The sequence below is a fragment of the Protopterus annectens genome, chromosome 5.part0, assembly GCF_019279795.1.
Source record: "Protopterus annectens isolate FY-2018-M chromosome 5.part0, PAN1.0, whole genome shotgun sequence".
NCBI classification, from domain to species: Eukaryota; Metazoa; Chordata; order Ceratodontiformes; family Protopteridae; genus Protopterus; species Protopterus annectens.
Window position 1 is genome coordinate 1462709761 of NC_056735.1, and position 18180 is coordinate 1462727940.

At 40.5% G+C, this 18180-nt stretch overlaps 1 protein-coding gene across 10 annotated transcripts in view; it reads right to left on the reverse strand.

Annotated features, from left to right (window-relative positions):
* The window catches only part of DOCK9 (dedicator of cytokinesis 9), a 2508686-nt gene that overhangs the window by 1394298 nt on the left and 1096208 nt on the right, over positions 1–18180 (reverse strand). For all 10 annotated transcript variants that reach the window (XM_044071294.1, XM_044071300.1, XM_044071298.1 and 7 more), the window contains exon 3: positions 13059–13148. In XM_044071294.1, the coding sequence (XP_043927229.1) occupies positions 13059–13148 (90 nt within the window). The remainder of the gene's footprint in view (positions 1–13058; positions 13149–18180) is intronic.

Sequence of the window (18180 nt, forward strand, 5' to 3'; positions counted from 1 at the left end):
GGCTTTTCTAGCCTTTTTAAAGTTCTGTGTTACAGTGGCATCTAGTTTAGAAGTCTCTGCCCCAACAGTTCATTTCCATCGAAGTCAGAAAATCTTGACCACCTACTTTGGGCTCAGTACTATGATATCTTGATTCACTCATACTATCTTTTTGGAATCCTGGAGTGTGTCCACATGAGGAGGAACCACTCAAGTGGTCTGGTGTTGAAGACAGCAAGCGCCCTGCTGTCTCCTCTGGAGACAGGTGAATGGAATGGAATATTTCAGTGGGCTTACCCTCGGGGTATTAGTCTCTCCCTGGTAGAAGGAGAGGAACTGGTCCCTCTGTCATCATCTAGATCTTCTGTAACGCTATCTATTGCTGGTTCTGTTTGCATTTACATAAACATTTACTATGCCTTTTAGGAGAAAAAGAATCTAAATGTTACCAATACATATAACTCTCTACGAACTGCAGGAGTCATCATTACTGGGTACATTAAGGGTGCTGCAAAGAGCACTTCTGGCTGACATCATAGATTGAAACAATACTAAGTTCATGAACTTTAATTGTACTTTGACTTAGGAAAAGGGTCCATTCCCATCAGGGGATTAGAAACCCAAGAGAATTGGAGAAATTAAAAAGGGAGAAATTTCAGATTCAGCAGAGTCAAAGGTTCTATTAGGGACTACATTAACAGGAGGAAATTTTAAAGATGATTTCTGGTGTGGTAAGGGAGCTGCAGGCTGTGATTATCATGTTGGCATTATGGGCCCCGGGAAAGTTGACACAGAGTACATCAGTAGAGAATCTGGAAATGTTTTATGACTCGCCAGTGCTAAAAAAATTAAAAAGACACCAGGAGCATCTACAGTGAATATACTGGCGGGAGATGGCTGGCATCCTGAAGCCAGGCACTGCACCAAATAGCAATGCCAGCACTAAGGATGGGCTGAGAGGAAATAATGCTGGGGATCGCTGATGCAGAAGAACCATGAGATCAGGGATCAAAGCTCTGACAAAAGGTCAGCAAACTGAGAGGTTGGCAACCAGCAAGTCGCAGTCCATCACTGGAAATGCCAGGGACTACAGCAGTGGTACCAAGGTAAATGACCAAGATAGAAACAGGTGGCTTGAATCCCAGGAGAAACTGCAACTCAGACTATGACAGTTAAAGCAGGGAGTTTAACTGACATCCTTAACATATTGCCTACATTCTTTACAACCAAACTACCTTAAACATAGCGGAATAAAGGAACTCCAGAGTAGACATTGTGGCTAAAAGGTACCCTCAATAACTCCAATTTTCTTAACTGTTCTCTTGAAAGAAAATTTACCAAATGGAAGAGAAGCAGAATGGGATAGGGAAGTCAACTAACTTGCATTTCAAATCATCTAATGCCATCCCATACCTACCTAATTTGTAGACGCCATTAAACTGAGCACAAATGGGACACCTGTGAGTGCCATCCTGCAGACATATACAGTATGAACACTTAATCTCAGCTCAGAGCAGATGGACTGGATCTGCCACATGCACACATCAAAAAGATCAGCAAGGATATTGACAGAAATATGGCAAACTAAGATGACTAAGATCCCAGCTGAAAGGAAATGAAGTCTGATTTTCAACTGAAAGGATGAGAAGAGGTGGAAATTCTCAACAGAGAAGGATGATAAAGAAAAAAAAAACACCTAATGACTTGCATACCACACAAACTGTTCAAAAATAACACCCTCAGGCTGTTTCCTCCGAATATACCACTTACATAGCAAAAAATAACTAGCAAAATGGTTAAGCAGGACATGATGGGAAAGGCGAGGCTGTGAGGCAACCAGGGAAAGTTTTATCTAGCTAATAGTCCTGACATCTTTGGCATAGGTTCTAAAGGTTGCAGAAGATAAATCTCTTCTTATCAGATCTGCATTCTTTTAAATAAGTGATTAATAGGTTCATACGTGTGTATTAGGCTAATGGCCCTGGAGCCTTTACAAGCCTAGCCCATAGGATTACCATGGCATCGTGCCACCCGACCTTAGTTCCCAGTGCCTCTGTCAAGTAGAGCCACTGGAGTGATCCCCGGGGTGAATTTTCTATTTCCCATCCACTCATCAAAATTTCTCTTGAAGAGGACCAGTGAGGTGCTCTGCTTGACATGTATGGGAAGTCTATTCCCCTAGCATGGGCAGTCTCTAGGTTATGAACCTGTCCCCTCTAGTATGTTCTGTTGAATGTGGTAATGAGGTTGAGGTCTCTGGTGCATGTGGTGTGGAGGGATTGGGATTTCAAGAAAAAAGATTTGTTTTTTAAGCTTGCCCCACTTCTGGCTGCTGCGTTTTCCCCTGCTGGTAGCGTTTGCGCAAGCAACCCTTCTGCCAGTATACACCCCCCAGCTTCAGTCTCCTGCTAAATACTGGAAGCCCAGAGTCAACCCTGAATACTGATACCTGAATTACCTACTCCTGAGACTGGACTGGACTAGACAAAAAGACTTGTCTTCCCCATAGTTCACTGCCTTGAGATACAGGAACTTGTCATTTGAAACAAGCAACCCTTCTGCCAGCATACACCCCCCAGCTTCAGTCTCCTGCTAAATACTGGAAGCCCAGAGTCATCCCTGAATACTGATACCTTAATTACCTACTCCTGAGACTGGACTGGACTAGACAAAAAGACTTGTCTTCCCCATAGTTCACTGCCCTGAGATACAGGAACTTGTCATTTGAAAGTATGTACATATACTCCTATTTGACTTAAACTGTAATATAATCTTGTCATTGTTTAAGTAAGTGTTCCCTGCAGGACTATCAGCAGCCACAGTCTCTCTTATATACCCCCTGCCTGTTAGAATTAATCCTCCTACTTTGTCTCTATACTTACGTTCCCTTTACCCTTGTTAACCTCTCACCTACTACTCTCCCCCCTGCTTGTAAATTACTTATCTTTTTTCTTACCTCTACCACCCCTAGTCTCTCTAAACCCCTTTAAATAGATTGTACTTACCTTACCTGCTTTAACCATTCTATCTAGTCTCTCTAATACCCTTTATGGTAGATCCTACCTACCTTTCCTGAATACCATTTTACCTATTTTTTCCTTCACTTACCTTGCTCCTGGATACTAGCCTTTAAATCCATTCTGCTTTCATCTTACCTCTGTTACTCCTGAACCTATCTCTTTGTCTCTGTATCAGCTCTTAGACAGCTCTCCTTTCACTCTGCTAACTTAATCTCCCAACTCCTAGGTAACCTTACCTTAGATTAAACTCCCTGTTCACTGATTGTTCTCCCTCAAACCCCGTCTGTGTCTGAACCTGCTCCATTCGCCCTGCGGGCTCACTCTGCTCCCCTACCCTACCCTCAATTCCCACCCACCCCGAGTGATCCTAATCTTATACTTCCTACACCACACCCCCTCACTCCTCTAACCAATTAATCACTCCAAACAATTATCTTCACCTAACCACACCCTCCTCTCTACTATCTCTACTTATAGTACTATTTCCCAAATAGCACTACTCCTCCCTCTACCTAAGTCTCTGCTATTCCTACCAGTCCTTATTATCTTATCTCTCTCCACTTCCTTTGTATTTGTAAACGCATGTATATATATATATATATATATATATATATACATATATATATATATATATATATATATATATATATATACATATATATATATCAGTATACTTGTATATTACAATATGCATACTACTGGAAAAGTTATCTTAACCTACTTAATACTCTTAACCATATATTTACCTGTCCTGACCTCAGCCTATCTCCTAACCTATTTTGAAAAGCCCAATCTCACCCTCAACAATCTCCCTCCAAAACAAACAACCACTCTTGATATTTCTCACTCACTTACACATATTAACATAATCTTTACTCCCTGCTATACATCACCTCAATACCATCGATATGCACACATTAAGTATAACAACCTATTAATAAAAAAATGGAAACTTCTAATTAACTACTCACATAACCCAATATCTAAAACACAAAGCCCTACCTTAAAGGATGGGGACATACACCCTAATCCTGGCCCAACCAATACATCTATACGAAATACTCACTGCATGACTTCCCCTAACCTGCCAACCTTAATCAAATTCTCCAACTCTCTACTTATAGCACATCTCAATATCCGCAGTATCAATAACAAAATTGCCCACCTTCATGCTCTCCTTCATATTCACTCCTTCGACATTTTCTGCCTAACAGAAACATGGTTAAAACCTGGAACTAAGGATAATGAAATTATCCCCCCTGGCTATAACATATTGAGACAAGACCGAATAAAATGTAGGGTGGGGGAGTAGCACTCCTCTATAAATGTGGCCTACAGATCTCCTCTATAAATGATAGCCCACCTTTGGTCAGTAAGGCTGAAGTCCTTATCTTCAAACTTCAAATCAATCCTAACAAATCCCTCTATGTGATCTGTATCTACCTACCCCCTGGTAATAACTACACTATAATAGAAGATATTCTTAGCTGGGTGTCCTCAACTTACCCACAAGAAACTATACTAGGTGACTAACACAGACTGGAAAACCTTCAACACTAATAACCCTCCTGCACATATTAATCTCCATGGCTTTATTCAAACTATCAACTCAACTACCAGAATCAAAAAAACAACTAAAAATAAGAGCACCTTAGACTGGATACTTATAAATAAACAACCCCATACTTATAATGTAGGAACCTTACCAGATGATCTAAGCGATCATACTCTAACTTATATAATAAGACAAAGGAATGACATCTCTAACTCCCCTACCTACAGGATTTCACTAACAAAGAAACAGTTTAACCCTGTACTATTCCAAATTGAACTCAATGTATGTGACTGGAAACCTCTAAAAATACTCCCACTAGAGGAGGCTGTCAAATATTTTAACTAAATTTCTTGCAATCCTAGATGTGCATGCACCTAAACGATCTATTAGAATAAAATCCAAACCAGCCCCCTGGCTTACAAAAGAGACTAGACAAAAAATTCTACTTAGAAATAAAGCTTGGGCTAAATGGAGAACTAACAGACCTTCCCCTGAACAACAAACTTTTAGACAGCTAAGAAACATAACTAAAAAAGCCGTACTCTCTGACAAAAAGAACTACTATTGTAAGCTACAACAAACACACCAGAACAATCCTCAAAAATTTTGCACCAACATTAATAGGCTCCTCAACCCTGGTCACTCTAGCACACCAGCCCCTCATGATGCTGATCATAACACCCCAAATCAAATAGCCAACAACTTCAACACCTACTTTACAGAAACTATACAATCCCTAGCTTGCCAGCTTTCAACTAATAACACAAGGATCCCATCTTCCTTAGCTGGATCATTACCAACATTTACATTTCAGCCTATCTCAACCACTTTCATCTATAAAACCTTACTAAAACTTAAGCTTTGCACTCCTTCAGCCGACCAATTGCCTTCTGAATATTTACAAAAAGTAGCCAAAGTTATTGCCTTCCCCATATCCATCCTACTTAACAGAACCATTAATGAAGGAAGTATTCCAGACATCTGGAAAATCTCCCACATCATCCCCCTACATAAAGGAGGTAAATCCTATGATTACTCTAATTATAGACCAATAGCTCTGCTATCACCTCTAGCTAAAATCATGGAAAAGTGCATTCACCACCAGCTACTAGACCACCTAACTAAACATGACATACTGGCTAAGTGCCAGCATGGCTTTAGGCCATTTCATAGCACTACCACTGCTCTACTCTCTTTCACTGACTCCATTTATAAGAATCGTAATAACAACATTCTCTCCTCTGCTCTCTTCATTAACCTTTCAAAGGCTTTTGATAGGGTTAATCATCCACTGCTTATAAATACTCTTGAACTTCTTGCTCTAGATACCCCAGCTATACAATGGTTCAAGTCTTACCTTAACAATAGGCAACAGGCAGTTCTCTGGGAAAACAAACTTTCATCCCACCTGACAGTCACCCTTGGAGTTCCCCAGGGCTCCATTTTAGGACCTCCTCTTTTCTCACTATTCATCAACAACCTTCATATAGCAGTCCCTGAAGCCACCTGTATTCAATATGCCGATGATTCCACACTTATATGTTCTGCCAACTCCACTTCTGATCTACACTCTCTAACTCAAAAAGTATTCAACTCAGTAGAAGACTGGTTCCTGAAACACTGTCTCCTTTTAAACGCCAAAAAAAACCAAGCTTCTACTCTTCACACCTACCAATAGGTCCTCTCCCATAAACTTCTCTATTAAATCTAACAATGGTACCCTCATCTTTCCCGATCCTACTACCAAACTATTAGGAGTTACAATTGACAACAACCTCAACTTCGATAACCATATAAATAACACCATTCAAACAGTGAACAGAAAAATAGGCTCCTTATATCGAATTAAACCCTTCTCAACTCCCATAGCTAGAACCACTATTGCCCACTCTCACTTAGTCTCAACTCTTCTCTATGCTTCTCCCATTTATACTAATCTAAAGAAAAATAATCTTCTCAAACTGTCTAACTCCTATAACAATATTGCCAGATTTGCCACTGGAAATGCATTTCGAACACACCACTGTCTGAACCTAAAGCAGCTAGACTGGCTTGAACTCCCTAACATGCTAACTTATTCCCAACTCACCACTGTTCATAAAATATTTTACAAACCAAATAATACTCCAATACTTGCTAACCTCATTACCCCTTAGAATAATCTAAATACCCTACGCTCTTCTAGCAAACTACGTGCTAGCATAAGTAAGTCCAATAACTTGTCAGGCGACAGCCTATTCTCCAATACTGCTGGGAAACACTGGAACCTTCTACCTACCGATCTAACACTACTACCTTCACTGTCACTCTTTAAGCAAAAACTCAAACGTCACCTAAAATCTCTCTGGTTATGCCCCTGCACTAACCCTGATTAATCTACTACCTATCCTATTTTTATCTTCTTTCTGCCTATGGATATATAATCATACTCTATTTACCCCTCTGTATGCTAAATCTGGTCATTGTAAAAATTATATAACCACAAGCATTTAAGTTAACTACAATGAACTGTAGTGTATCCTCACATATCATACGATTACATGACTGATATGACTTTATACTCACCTTTTTAGTATTGTACTTTTTAATAACCTTCTTCTTTATGTTAAATACTTACTATTTTATGTGTTATATTATTTTATGTGTTATACAATTTATTTAATTTTGTGCTATGCTGGAGCTTTTCTCCCCGGGCCTCTACTGAAAATGGAAATATTTCCAGTTGGACTAGCCCAGTCAACAAATGTAAAATAAATAAAATAAAATAAAATTTCTTTAGATGTAGCATTTCTAACAGAGCTGGGTCAGACATGGCTTTGTAAGTCAAGCAGAGATCGCCTCTAAGTAGACGATATGAGACAGAGAACAGTTGGAGTTTTTTGTGTCTGTCCATATAGGACAAGTGTTTAAGGCCTAGGATCCTCTTTGTGAGGTACTTTTGTGGGCTCTCCAGTTGCTGCAGGTGTCTAGTGAGGTACATGCCAAATGAGGCATTGTACTCAATGATTGGCCTAATGAGGGGAAGAGTAGAGGGAGACAATGACCTCTTTCTTCCTGGATGCAAAACCCTTAATAATGAGATGTGCCACACAGAAGGACTTTCTGACCACAGTGGCAAGGTGGTGGTCAAAAGAGAGGCTGTTGCCAACCTGTGTTCCCAGATCCCTTATAATGCCTTCTGTTTTCAGTGGACTACCATCAATGTGGTAATTCATGGGAACCGGGTTTTTCTCAAAGGGGATTATGACAATTTTTGGCACTGAGCTTAAGGCCATGGTTCTGACACCAGTCACTGGTCTCATTAAGGCCTTTCTGTAGGGATGTTAACATCACTTGGGGAGTTAATAATAGCTCCCAACTTGCAATCATCTGTGAACTTTGTCAGCCGGAGTCCTTTCATGTTGGCCTGGACTTCAGAGAAGTAGATACCAAACAGGAGAGGACCCAGGACCAAACCCTGTGGGACACTCGTGACTGGTCAGCAGTCTTAGAGTCAGCTGTTTTCACACTGTGGGTCCTATCTGTGAGCCAGTTTCCAACCCAGCTACTGATATAGGGGTTAATGCCTAGATTAGTGAGTTTTTCTATTACTCCTAAGTGGGGAATGGTAACAAAGGCCTTGGCCAGATCAAGGTAGGCTGTACGAACCACCTTGCCTTCTTCCACAACTCTGGTGACTGACTCAAAGAAGTCGACCAAGTTGAGCAGGCATGATCTATCCTTCACAAACCAAACTGTGTAGGATCCAGAGTTTGGAGATTCCCTATATCCTTGATGCATTCCACAGCTTTGCATATCAGACTCGTCAGACTAACAGGGCGATAATTCCCAGGGTCTGTAGTCACTCCTCCTTTGTGGAATGTGGAAGAAGACAGCATCACCCTGTGATGCAGGTGACCTGGGATCAACCAGAGGCCTGGGAAGCTGGAGCAGAGGTGTAGCTAGAGTAGGGTGAAGGAGACAGCTATCCCAAGTGCAAGGTGTTTGGCATCTCTTAATTGTGCCCCCTATTTTTCGAAGCACAGTTCAGAATGAATACTGCTTTTGTTGTCAGGACTGAAGCACTTTAGTGCTTCATGAATGGTTTAAATTCTAGAAAATACAGTTTTAAATGTTGAAAGATCAGGACCTTTGTTTCCTGGCTCTTTAGCTTGGAATTGTGGGATACAGAAATGTTACCTGACTTGCTCATGAGGTCTGCAGCATCAGCCAGATTGGGAATAGAAGTTTTTATTTTTTTGAAGGCAGAGGAGCACATAAACAAGACCTGGATTGCAGATCAGGAAAGGACCTTTATTTGTTCCTCAACTTACACCTGAGGGGTGCAAGACTGGGAAATGGCACCAGGTTTAAGATGAGCTAGCTACAACTTTGAGCTAGAGATCCAGCCAGGGTGGTAGGCTTGAGTAGCTGCCACCCAGTTCCCTTATCATTGGGTGATATCACCATGCTGCCCTCTAGCAGATGCAGGACAGCACCATTAGCATCTCACAAGTATGAATGTGTGCACACTGACAGGGAGAGGCTAATGTTAACATGTCATGATGGGGAATTCCCAAAGGTATATTGCATCATTGTGTGCCCATGCTGCAGGGAACAGAAAGGACATAAAAAATCTCCCGATGTTAAAGTAACTGGCACTGATCAGAACACCTCCATCTCCTCTCTCAAGAGTTTAATACCTGCTTTGGCAACTGAAGCTGGCAGCTCTGGCCTGGGGAAAAAGTTGGTCAATGTAGAGTGAGGCACTGGCACTAGCCAACAGGCATCCTATAGCCAAAAAGGCAAAAACAAAGTAACTAATGATGCAGCACATTCAAAAGTTACAATTAATTATTAATATGCATATGTTACAACAGACAGTTATGCCCTTCACAGACTCATCTGTACTATTCATTACATCCATGTGCTTGAAGGTGGGATATTTGGTATCCCTGTACTGACAGAAAATGACGCATCTTATAAAACTGATTTGTACTCAATGGCTTGCCACATTCTGTGCCTGCATATGTTTCCTTCTTCTTTGCGATGTTTTATGTTCAACATCACAGTGTTACCATTCCCACTAAAAGACAGCTACCATGATGTATGAAAGCTGAACCCAGTTTTCTCCTGATTCCTCAAGAGTTTGTCATTTTTTTCAGCACCGTCTAGGCTGTGCTCTTTTCTTCTGTCAGTGCACAAACTTTTCTTAAGCCGGCTGCATGGGCTTCCCTCCCTTACTAAACGTCAGGCACCCAACCCGGCCACCTCAGGTTTGGAAAATGCAGCTTACAAGTACAGTGCGTAACATCTGGCAAGTTGCATACCACAAAAGGCTTACAGTACTCAATTTGAGCAACATGAAACAAAGTTCAGATTTTGTTTTGCTTTAAGAATTTTGTTTTTTTTTTTTTCCTTTTGCCAACAAACAGTTATACAGTTGATCACAAGATGATGGTTACAACTGTGTAAGGTCTGGCTAAAAAGAGAGAAACGTCTACAATATAACAAGTGCCCACAGTTTTCTGTGATTGCAGTTATCACCAAACAAATACAGTACCTTGGTAAACAAGATGTTGGTGGCAAGCCTCTCACTACTGTTAACTTTTGAGCCTACTCATAATGAGTAACTTATAATAGCCAGTGAAATATACCTGTACTCAGATACATGCATAATTAAGTCTACTTTCAGAGCAGCAGCCTAAGTTCATTGTTAATCAAACTAAATTTTTGTCTGCAGCTGGTCTGGAGTAATGATGTCATGCTGGCCAAGACTAGATTACAGGAAGTATTCTTTTTCTCCACCCAGACTGGTGCCTCAAAGGATTTCATAACAGCATAAGTAATCCTGGCCCTGGTTACAGAATTTATACAATCCAAGGAAGTATTACTTCATCAGATTAAAAACAGAGAAACTTTTCGCCTGTTCCTTTTCTTCCTTAAACTAATGGAATTAACACAATATCTGTCTAACACACAGCACAGCTTGCAATATTATCTCAATGACCAGCTGCAACAGCCTGAGTAAAGATATTTACTGTTGAGTTCTGACTTTAAATGAAGGCATCCCTGCTATCCAAGGAAGCTCCTGAAACCCACTTTGAATTTCTCCTGCGAATGTACTTTAAATGCCACATTTCTGATTCTATCAACAGGCGCATTGTCAAAAGCAGCAACTGCACACAACAATCAGTCTCTGTTTTAAATGACACAAAGGGGTCACAACATAGCTGCCCCTCTCACACTGCACTGCTACGTCAAGGCATTTCTGTGCATTATAGATGAAAAACAAACAGCAGCAGAGAATGTTAAAGGCACACAGACAAACTTATTTTGTCTTATTTTCATCACCTTGAAGTCATGGAAGCATGGGTCTTGTTTCTGCATACACTATATATCTGTCCAAGAAAACTTAGATGATGCATTAATAGGCTTTCTGGTTGTGCGTGCGTCTCTCTGTATATATGAGTCAGAGGCAGGAAAATAGGAAAATTGCCATTTCCTATGCCTAGTGACACACACATATTTATATATATATATATATATATATATATATATATATACACACACACACACACACATATGCAATTATACATTCTTATTTTTAATTGATGTATACAACTTTTCTATTTTTAAGAGGCATCAGTCATATAAATTAACCAAAGTATTCTGATTTTCATTTAAAGTATATGCCCCTTGCCGAAGTTTTTACTTACCTGGGCAATGAGAAGTGTTCATGAGTCTAATCTATTTCCCAGGAGGCGTGCTTAGGGCAGGGATATGACCTGCAATGACTCTCCCTGGTTTCAACGAATAATTTGCAGTCTCCTTAATCCAGACAGGTTCACGGAGTCTAATGCTAAACTTACGGCCTACTGTCCCTCAAGTACCTTCATTGTTGTAATTTGTACTCCCACATAAGTTTCAAAGAGTATACTTAATAATTAACAAATTACTTCTTGTAACTGTAAATGAAGGCTTATTCCATAATGGTAAAAGTTGTGGTGTAACTTGCATGTTGCATTTTTTTCTATAACTGATATTTACTTTTAATATTATGTTCTTTTATTTGGCATTAGCACCCAACAATGCATTCAGAGCAAAAACTTTAAACTCGAGCTGGATCAAACATTACAAGCAGCAATGCCTCTACACGTATGGCAAGTGCAAAGGCCCCAAACTTAAAACAGCGAACCTCCAAAAAACAGCCAGCACTAGTGTGAGAGGAAAAAGACTTTAATAAAGTCAAACCACAGTCCACAGACCAGTTTTGGCCCAAAAGCCTTTATCAATGTATAACAAAAACTGTAGTTAGAGATCCCATATCAAGGACAGACAAGGCAGAGGTCATCCCTAAGGAATGCAGAGATGCTGTGGCTTTGTTACCTAACAGTCTGTCCTATGGATGTGGGAACAGTGTTTTCATGTGGCGCTAATCTAGGAAGATTGCATTGCATAACACCACTCCTCAATCACAAAGCTTGCAGTGCCATCAGATGGAGGTCACATGCACACTCACCCCTCTTACATTGATCTGCTGCAGGAAATGGGTGTATGAACACAGGGCTAGTGTGCAGTGCTTTAATCTTACTCAGGGAACATCAAGTTGTGGTGTTATTAACCTCCCATTCTGTAGTGCAAACAGATAAGGCCCTGACTGCACCCCAGAAAACCAGAGTTTGAGCAGAGGCTCATGTGCTGGGAATGCTGGGCAGGGAGGATTAGAAATGACTGACACACTGGTAGGTGGCTGGCAACAACTGCAATCACGAACGAGGCATGCATAACAGACAAAGGCTATTATGGGAGGATGTGAGCTTAGCAAGACATTGAAAGCCCATGGTGATGACATGGGTGCTCATGTCAGGCACCAAGGGTGGGGGTTAGGGAATAAAGAAAAAAAAATGCCCCTATATCCAATGCTTTTAATGAGAGAGGGCTGCAAACAGGAACTGGCACCGAGTAGTTCTCAGTCCTGGGGACAATTAAGATTAGTCCTGAAACACAGTTGTCCCCAGTTTGGGAAGACAGACCTTTAGGCCACTGACATGATGATGCCTTCCAATGGCAGCTGGACAGATAAATCAGCATTGGCACAAACCCCTCCATGGTTATCTGGATGGCATCTCTCATTCAGGTTCAGTTAGGGCACCCTGCCTCAGAGAAAGAAGAGCTCAAAATCTGTGGGTGAAAGGCTTGATGGTAGACAGACATTGGATGGGGAAAATGTCTAGAGAAAAAAAAAAAAAGAAAGAAAAGTTGTGATACTACCCGCATTCTCCTCCTGAAGAAAAACAACAGCCTCTCATACACTTCATCTTCCCCTTCCTGGATGATCTTTGATCGCCCAGCTCACTATTTGCACCCAGGTTGCTGGTGGCATAGATACTGCGACACTAAGCTAGCAAGATCATTCCACAAACACAGCATTCTAATTAACAGCATCATACAAAAATCTGCAGTATGGACTTTCTTTCATTATTTGACTTGTTAAATGAAAATAAAGAGAGAAATAAATTTACCTCTTTGACAAATAGGCTCTGTGCCACATCTTCAGCATTTGTGGGAACTGTGGAGTAAGCAGTTCGACCCTGGCGCTTCACTATTTCAGTCTGACAAACAAGCAAAAAAAAAAGTATAAATATTAGCTGCAAAAATCCATGCTTATTTATAGCTGCAAAAATCCATGCTTATTTAAATAATCACATATGAAACCAAATGTAACAAACTAATTGTAGACTTGTCCTATATCATAACACTGCCCTCCCCCCCAAAGTCTTCCTAGCATTAATGTAAATGATTTTTCTTCCAGCAGCAGATATGTAAAATGTTATTCTGCCACAATTTGGAGAAAAAGCACAGATGAAATGCATCAGATACAAAGAGAAATTCATTTCTTCCCATTATTTCAAATGCGTAAACTGTGTTTCAGTAATATGGTAAAGAGAGAGAGTGTATTTAGGTACTTAGCCAACATTCAGCTACTGTGAACTCTGAACCCATGACCTTATTTTCAAGCCAGTATTTTAAACACACCAGATTACCTACTAATAGAGAAACCAATGGTAAATACCACAAAATGCCATGGATTTTGACTTCTTATGCTATCTGCAAATCACAGCCTCAGTTCACAGCTAAGATTTTGACAATGGTACCAGTCACAGGGTTCAGCAAGTGAACGTTGTGATTATCATGAGCTAAAACTGTCCAAGCTTGGCATACAAGTACGCCTCCACATCCTACAAAATCCCAAATGTATGTCACTTGCGTGGTCACAGTAATAAGAAACAGGATGGCAGCTGTACAATGAGAAGCTCTAAAACATGCATTCTAGCTGTTGCTGTTAAAGCAATGATCATTAAGACAACCATAGTAATGCAGGATAAATTCCAAAGGGTTCAGCTTAGTTCTGACAATAGATTTTTTTCTTTTAATGTTAAGCTACCCTATTATCCGATATAAAAAAATAGAACAGCTGTGTACTTACAGGTCCCCATCAAAATAAAAATGAAGACAAGCTAGTTACAATCATGTTGTCCAGGTGGATTTACAAATGTATATGGAACAAAAATGAGCAGAGTGCTGTGTTCTGCATAAACAATAGCACTGAACTTAGTGACCTCACACAAAATACTGTTGTTGTTGTGTCTTTCCGCTTTTTCCAGTTAGGAGTCGCCACAGCGGAACTCCGGTCCGCTAATGATTGGTAGTTGATTTTTACGTGCCAAGTTACCAGCCCTGATGCACAACCTTCAACGAAGACACGCCAATTCACGCATGTCACTGTATTCTTAACATTTCCCTATGAAGTTCGTTACCACAGTGCAATTAATTAAGGTGCTACTGTTAATATTTCTAATTAGCACACCCCTAAGCAATTACTGCCTCCCAGTAACCATTTTCACCCCAGAGCTTGTTTATGTATAAAGCAATAGCAACCTTGATGTTTCCCTTTCACAAAACATACCATCCATCTTTCTTTGTGCACTCATACACTTACACCTTGCATATCAGGAACTCACCCAGTTTATTCTGTCATACAATATCAATGGTTTTGACTATACCAGTACATTCATTTAGCTTATGCTCTTGCTATTGGTTTGGGCTATTCTATGGTCCTCCTAACACAATGTAGTTGCTTCCCAAAGATCAGTTTTCCACCTCAATCCCAGTCACAGGGAGCGCTTTGCACTGAAACTCACTGCCTGCTGTTCCCAGTAGAGATGTAATGGCAACTCGTAACTGTCAGTAACCTAATCTGTCTTTAAATATGGCAAAGCATGACAAAATTCTGTTAAAGCTCCAGGCTGGCTGTTTATCCAGCTGCCTTTATCCTGCAACACATAACTATGATGCATGAGAAAACTGCTATCAAGATGAATGCTTATCAAGTATTCTTCACAGATCCCATTTAGCTGCCATAAACATTTTCCAAATCATATGCCTGATAAAACACAGTGGAGCCCACTTCCTTACCACCTTCTGTCCACATATCTTTTCCTTATAAGCTATAAAGTTATATTTTCCCAGCTGCAGCTTAGAGATGATTTGCCCATGACAATAACACTTTGTGAATTAAGCATCATATTAATGGAGTGCTAGTGTGCCTCTAGGCCACCTTAGAGGGATATCACTCTGCACAGGAAGAGTTCCCTCCTAAGCCTAAACAAGAAAATCACAAATCTTGTAGTCTTCTAAAGCAAATTACAAAACTAAAACCACTTCCCTAGCCCAGGATAATAATAAGGTATTCTTTAACTACATCCGAAGTCTAAAAGGGAATGCCCAGCTATGTGCCAAACTGGTTGTAGATGGGATCACTCATATTGCACGGGAAGATATCACCAACCTGTTACCTGACAGATTCAGTGCACACTTCACCTCCCTAAAAAATCACACCTGACACCAGCCCTTTGCCTAGCATCTCTAGAGAACAGGTCATCTCTGTGCTTGCCAAGGCCAAAAACACAGCGTCACTGGGACCAAATAATATTCCAGGTTGATTACTAAACAATCTAAAACAAGACCTAGTGGACCTACTTGGGGTCCTCCTTAATCATATATTGAGAACTGGCTATGTTCCTGCAGAATGGAGAACAGTAACAGTAATACCCCTGCACAAAGGGGAGCCATCAACTGACCCTGGGAACTACAGACCCATAACCAGCATCATCTGCAAGGCCATAAAAAGAATTACCATGGATCTTATAAACAAGGATATAGGCAACCTACAAATGCTGGACCCAAACCAATTTGGCTTTGTTAAGGGGTAGAGCATGCTTATTAAACATTGCAGACATCTTTGAGAATGTCACTAAAGCCATGGATGAAGGTAATGCACGCAGCCTATCTCGACCTTGCCAAGGCTTTTGACACAATTCCCAACTCTAGCATCTTTGAGAAACTCTCCCAGACAGGGATTAACTCTTGTTACTAGATGGGTAGCCAATTGGCTCACAAACAGAATACACACTTTCAAAATTGGTGACTCCAACTCCACTAGTAGACCCCATTAAAAGTGAAGTAACAAGGGGGTCTGTGCTGGACCCCTTACTGTTTTGGCATCTATTTCTCAGAAGTCCAGGCCAAAGTAGACCGCCTTTGGCTCACCAAGTTCGCTGATGATTGCAAACTGGGAGCAAGCATTGAGTCCTCCAGTGATGTCAACATATTATAAGAAGGGATAACACAAACAAATGATTAGTGCCAAAGGCATGGTCTAAAACTAAATGGAAAAAAATGCATTATTATTCCAAAGGTTGATAGCAATCTGAACTTTAACCACCATGTTTCCACAGTGGTAAGGAAAGCCTTCTACATAGCTTATAAGTAAGGGCATAGCATCCAGGTCAAAGGATGCTATAACTCTGCTGTACTTGACCCTCATCAAACCATGAATAGAGCATAATCCATCATTTTGCATGTACCTCACCAGACACCTGCATCAGCTAGAGACATCAGTGGTTTCTCACTAAGAAAATACAAGAACTCCAAACCATGGCCTACATGGACTCACTGAAAGCCCCGTCACTTTACTCTGTACCTTGTAGACTGCTGAGAGGTGATTTGCGCTTGTCCTGTACGGCAGTCTCCAACCCTATCCTAATAGAAATGTTACACTTCCGCAAGTCAAATGGCACAAGAGTCATTCACTCTAGGGAATTCAACCCAGCTTGTGACATTAACAGAATATGCTAGAGAGACAGCTTCTCTGGAATAGACTTTCTATTAATGTAAAACAGAGCTCGTCCCTGACTCTATTCAAACTCAACCTAGATAACTGGATGGGATACTGCAAATTCACCCCTGGGGTGGCACGCATGTCCCTCATGGGCAGGGGTAGCCAGTGCTTATCACAGACCCACTCTGTTCATAAATTCATTCTGCGAACCACCCAAAAACAAAAAAATGTGGATACTTGGCATTAATATGGCTACGGTTGTAAAGGCTCTAGGGCCACTAGCCTAGTAAACTCTTATGAACCTATGTTGCGAGACTGTAACTATATTTACTATCACATTCACCAGTCATACAAATTCCTCTTTCTGGAAGACGCAACCTATTCACTTATACTTTAATGTAGTCAAGTTTGCTGTTTATGACTGTATGTCATTGTTTTGTTTGACTTTTCGTCTTTATAACTGGACTTCTTACCTGTTCTGCACTACTCTACTGGTTGCTTAGTCAACACCTTTTACTGTTCTGCCATATTCTGTAATTTGTTTTCTCACAGACGGTACTGTCTGTTGTATGGGAACATGGCTGTAAAAGGTTAACCATGTATGGGTAAACTAATAAATAAAAAAGTGCCCATTATGGTATCAAATTAGAAAGTCCTACAACAGATCTGTTAAATATACACAATATAAATACTAATGCATAGTACTAGATACACCAAAAGCAAAACATGAAGTAACATCATAGCATACCTCTCAACCTCTTAGAGCAAGAAATCTGGACAAAGACATAAATAATGGGGGGCAGAGAACCAAAAATAGGAAAAAAAATTAAATATAGCTCTTACAAACTTAAAAAGTTAATAGAATAGCAGGTTTTGCATTAGCATGACTTTTCTGAAGGGTATAAAGTCTGAAACTCAAATGTCTGTCATTATTTTCAGACCTCAAGCTTCAAAGGTTTGGCGAGGATTTGAGAGATGTATATCATAGAAAACACAGGTTTGCCAGATGCTAAACATTACTTAAAATGGCACCTACATAACTGCATCAGTTTAAAGACATCTGGTAAAGGCCAGAGAAAGTGTAGCAGCAAGGCCTTACATGTGGGGATGTTAGCATATGAAACATTCTGACCAGACGACCACCCATTTATCCATCCTACCTGTCAAACTATACAGCCAGCAAGACAGCAACTGCAATACAAAAACACATGTCATCCATGGATTCAGAGAGATCTTCAATTTCTCTAAAGGTTAACAGCCTACTAGTAAGAATTCCATGGCCTGGCCACTTTCTTAAAACTAACTTACTAGGTTGGAATTAATGAAAATATTAACACACAGACACATATGTATACTGCATGAAAATAATAATAGAAAGGTTGTGGGGGGGGCTAATTTACTACTATCAGTGTCAAATCCTCATTCAGGGTGGCCAAGGTGGTGCAGCGGTTAGCGTGGTTGCC